The sequence below is a fragment of the Cucurbita pepo genome, chromosome 1, assembly GCF_057944985.1.
Source record: "Cucurbita pepo subsp. pepo isolate OVF chromosome 1, ASM5794498v1, whole genome shotgun sequence".
NCBI classification, from domain to species: domain Eukaryota; kingdom Viridiplantae; phylum Streptophyta; class Magnoliopsida; order Cucurbitales; family Cucurbitaceae; genus Cucurbita; species Cucurbita pepo.
The window spans coordinates 15,784,234-15,788,561 of NC_141798.1; the positions used below are offsets into that span (position 1 = coordinate 15,784,234).

Consider the following 4,328-nt stretch of genomic DNA (forward strand, 5'->3'; position numbering starts at 1 on the left):
TTCTAGGATTTATATTTGTAAATAGCATCTAAAATGACACATAACTCAATTTAATCGAACTCAAAATTAAAACCATTAGAAAATTTGTCATATGGATATTCTTTCAAATTTAAATTTGATATGATTAGGGTTTCTCAAAATTAGGATTTCTCAAAAGAAACTCTCTCTATCACAATTAACAAGTCTAACAAGTCTAACAAGTCTTTGGATTGTGTATTTTTTTACGTGTTTATATTTTAAGAGTCGATTGTTCGGTCTTTATCTCTTAGCAATCATTCAACTGAAAAAATTGGTGTATTTATACGAATGAAATCCTAATGATATTCTCTCAACTTTTCGTTCCGGTAGATTCAAAGAATATGATTTGGTTTGAGGACAAGATATAGGGACGAAATAAGGATAACAATGCATGTGCATGGATGGATTGAAAGAGGACCAAAACTATTGAAAACTAAGGGTTTTGTAATGGCCATAAATAATACATCCATACAAAAACTAATCAATCTCCATTGTGAAAAGAGAGCAAGAGAGAAAGAGAAGGGTGATGGTTCGTGTAGGGTGAACCACGGACACAAGCTGGGCCATTGGAGAGGGACCAAAACACATTCACCATTAATCGTCAATTGCAAGAGAGAGATCCCTTGTGACAAACCAAGTCATGACAACACATTTCACTTTTTCCATATCTTAAATTAGGGTTTATGTAGGATATACCTTTGAGAAAGTATTCGAGGAGCCACCATGATTCGGTTCATAGTTTTGAACTGTTCATACATTTCGGAGAGAGAATGTAATAGCTCAAGTCTACCGCTAGCGAATAATGTCCTCGATGGGTTTTCCCTTTCAGACTCCTCTCAAGATTTTTAAAACGTGTCTCCTAGGGAGAAGTTTCCACACCCTTATAAATAATGTTTTGTTCCCCTCTCCAACTGATGTGGGATCTCATCATTCACCCCCTTCGAGGTCCAGCATGCTCACTAACACTCGTTTCCCTCTCCAATCGATATGGGGTATCATAGGGAAACTGCAAAACTACTTTTGTTGGAAATACGACCAAAGTTTCACATTTGTTAGATAAAAGAAATATCATGGATATGCATGTGAAGGACAATATCTTTACTGATATAAGGTCCTTCGAGTGAAATTGGTTTATGTCTAATACGTGGAGTGTTGTTGTCCCTAACAATGTCTTCCAATTATTATATGGTTGTTATTAAGAACATGCAAATTTTCAACTAAAATTTCACATTGACTGGATAAGATAAATAACATAGATAGGTAAGTGAATATGAGAACTTTTCGATGAAACAAGAATTAAAGCAAATTTCAAATTTCAAACTATATCATACTATTATGAAGACACATTATAGTCGTTATTCCTAATAACGTCTTTGAATTATTAACTTGTGGTACCAAGAACATGCAAATTGTTGAATCCACGTGAATGGTAGTAAAGAGACGACTATATTGTGACTCTTATTGAATAAATTGTGTCTTCCTCTCATTCCCACCACCTTTATTATTTTTCTTTTTTGCCTTTTCTTTTTGAGAGTTTCATATCATCAACTTATCCTTTTCAATCTCTGTTTCAAGTGGCACTCGTTAGAAGAACTCTCCACCCCACATGCATACTCGATACCTTTTTCTTTACAATCAACACAAGTTAACATCAAATTCCCTGGCTCAAACTGTATAAAGTTTAATGCTATATATATATATATATATATATATATATATATATACACATATATGAGATTATACATGTTTGAAATCTTGACAAAATTGATACTAATATAGATCAAAAATTGGAAACTCATGTGGGTTTTAGACATTATTTTAATTCAATCACATTAACTAACCAAACCCAATTCGATTGAAATACTTTCATTATAAAATTGAAGAGATCAACATTTAGTGCTCGATCGAATAGAACTGACTTAGTTTGACTTGCATTCCAAATTAGAAAGGGACATATAAACTTTATAACAACCTAATAATACCTAAACAATTGAAACTAGTGTGTGTAACTGATGGAGACGAATGGAGGTATGCCCTTTTAATATCACATGCTAGATAGAGTTTAGGTTAATGAATGAGTAAAGAACCAAAGCTTGATTAATTACACACGTTCCAATCATTAATTTCCCTTTTGGGTTTCATAATTGAACCACAGCATAGCACGTGGGAGAGAAGCAATCGAGTGATGGGTGGCCTAGCTCCTCCAAATACAACCCAACAAAGTTGTGGGTTTAAAGGAAAAGAAACTAATTTGACATCCCTCGTTAACCAATTATTATCATTTAATCATTAATAATTTAGGTTTTATATTATTATACTGTTTTGAATTTGACATGTTAAATCACTAATGGGCTTAATTCTTAAAGCCCAATGAAAATTGGGCCTTAATGTTAGAAAGCCCAGCCCATAAGGTGAGGCTATTTCTGAGCTTTTTAGTTATGTCGAGTAGTTCTTAACCAATTGCTAAAACTGCAGCCCAGTGGGTGATTCTAGCGGTCGTGCTATCACTCATGTAGAAACTAAATTATCATTCGAAAATCAAGTAATTAAATGTACTTGACTTGTATTAGAGAGTGCTCCACAATTGAGATGTCATTTCGAGGGTTATCATAGAAAAATTGTCCGACATAAGGTAATTGATGAGACAGAGGAATTTCCTATGATGAGAGGGACGGCCTCGGTCCAATGCCACTCAAAAGCTGTGGAATAGACCCATCACCCCTGATCATGATGTGGGGATTGAAGCCCGTCTTTCTTTCTCTTTTTGTGCTTTCACAAATTAGATTTTTAAACAAATAATTAGCAGTACTGCGAACAAGACTTATAATAGAACTTCGATAACTAGTAGAGCACGACCCATTACTCGTGGTTGAGCTATCTTCTGGTTTGAAAATTGGAACCTATTGATTGATTCTTTCTCCTCCGCCTCAGGCTAACTTGAAATATCAGTTGGTCGGATTGGGTTGATGACTTGAGCAACAGGGATAGAGTTCATAACCCAACTTTTTTTTTTTTTTTTTCTCTCTCTCTCTCTCGTTTAAAAGTTTTCTATAATTTTTATGTGTGGGTGAAACATGAACTATTTTTGTTTAAAATTGAGAATGAAAAAGTAAAATAAAATCTTCTTAAAACACATGATTGAGGAGAAAGCTCCCAAATTTTATTTTATTTTTTGTAAAGGGAAATATTTATTGTTTTGTAATGTTTATTAAATTATAAATGAATTATAGTTGATAAATTGTGTATATGGACCAAAATTTGTGAGAAAATGGTAGAAATTGTTGAAAATTATAAATGATTTGAATTTGTGAATAAAAACTTGATGGGACTAACATAATTCATAGCTGCTGCAGACGAAAGGGAAAAAAAAAATTAAATTCAAACCAGGTAGCTACCTTATTCCATTACATCAAATTCAATAAGACGGAGACACAAATAAATACAAAAGCTCCGATCTCCGACACGGCGGTACCACCGGATTCATCCTCCGGTTTGTGAGGAGGCTTCTTGTAATAGTAAGGGAAGTACGGCAGAATCGGATCCGGTGGCGGTGGAGTGATGCCGTCGAAGCTGTCGCCATCGTACGGCGGCGGGTTATATGGGTAATATGCAGCCGGCGGAGAGTAGTACGCTGGAGGAGAGTAGGAGCCTGAGTCTGTTTGCGACGGTGGAGTTAGAGTGGCCGGAGTGGCGGGATAGCCGGTGCCGGTTGGTGGAGGGTAGCAGGGATATGGGCAGGTGTCGTCGGAGCTAGTCGCCGGCGGAAGGACGGAAAGGATCAAGGCCAGGAGGATTGTGGAGAGAGCCTTGTTTAGGTGTGAACCCATTTTTTGGAGGAGAGAGAAAATTTGAGAGATGTGTGAAGGGAAGTGAAGTGAAGATAATTGTAAGGTGGGGGAAAGAAGGTTGAAAAAGTGGGTGCTTTTTTTTAATTGATTTTATTTTTAAACTATATTTTGGAAGTAATGTTAAAATAATATTATTATAAAAAAGTAGTTTAATAATTAAAAAATTATTTTAGTCCTTATATTATTATTATTTATTTAATATTGAAAGTGGAGAAACTATAATTGAATATTTAGAAATATGTAGAAAAACCCAATATATAAACACCAAAATTGCATTATAAGCTGAAAAAAAAAAATGTATTCTAACACCACCTTTAATGTGTCAAAAAGGAAAAGATGTTAGTTCGTAGTTGTTATCTTTTATAGGTATTTATGTGATTCAATAATGAATTTGTATTTTGAAATAAAAGAGTTACTACTTATACCAATAAAGTGCACTTTTCTTTTCGATAACTCAATTAT

General features: G+C 34.5%; 1 protein-coding gene across 1 annotated transcript; it reads right to left on the minus strand.

The window, feature by feature from the left end:
• Window positions 1-3,298: 3,298 nt before the first annotated feature.
• Window positions 3,299-3,904, minus strand: LOC111784470 (uncharacterized). The gene has a single exon (XM_023665163.2). It carries the CDS (start codon window positions 3,843-3,845, stop codon window positions 3,423-3,425), a length of 423 nt encoding a protein of 140 aa, XP_023520931.2. The 5' UTR covers window positions 3,846-3,904; the 3' UTR covers window positions 3,299-3,422.
• Between the last annotated feature and the right edge of the window lie 424 nt (window positions 3,905-4,328).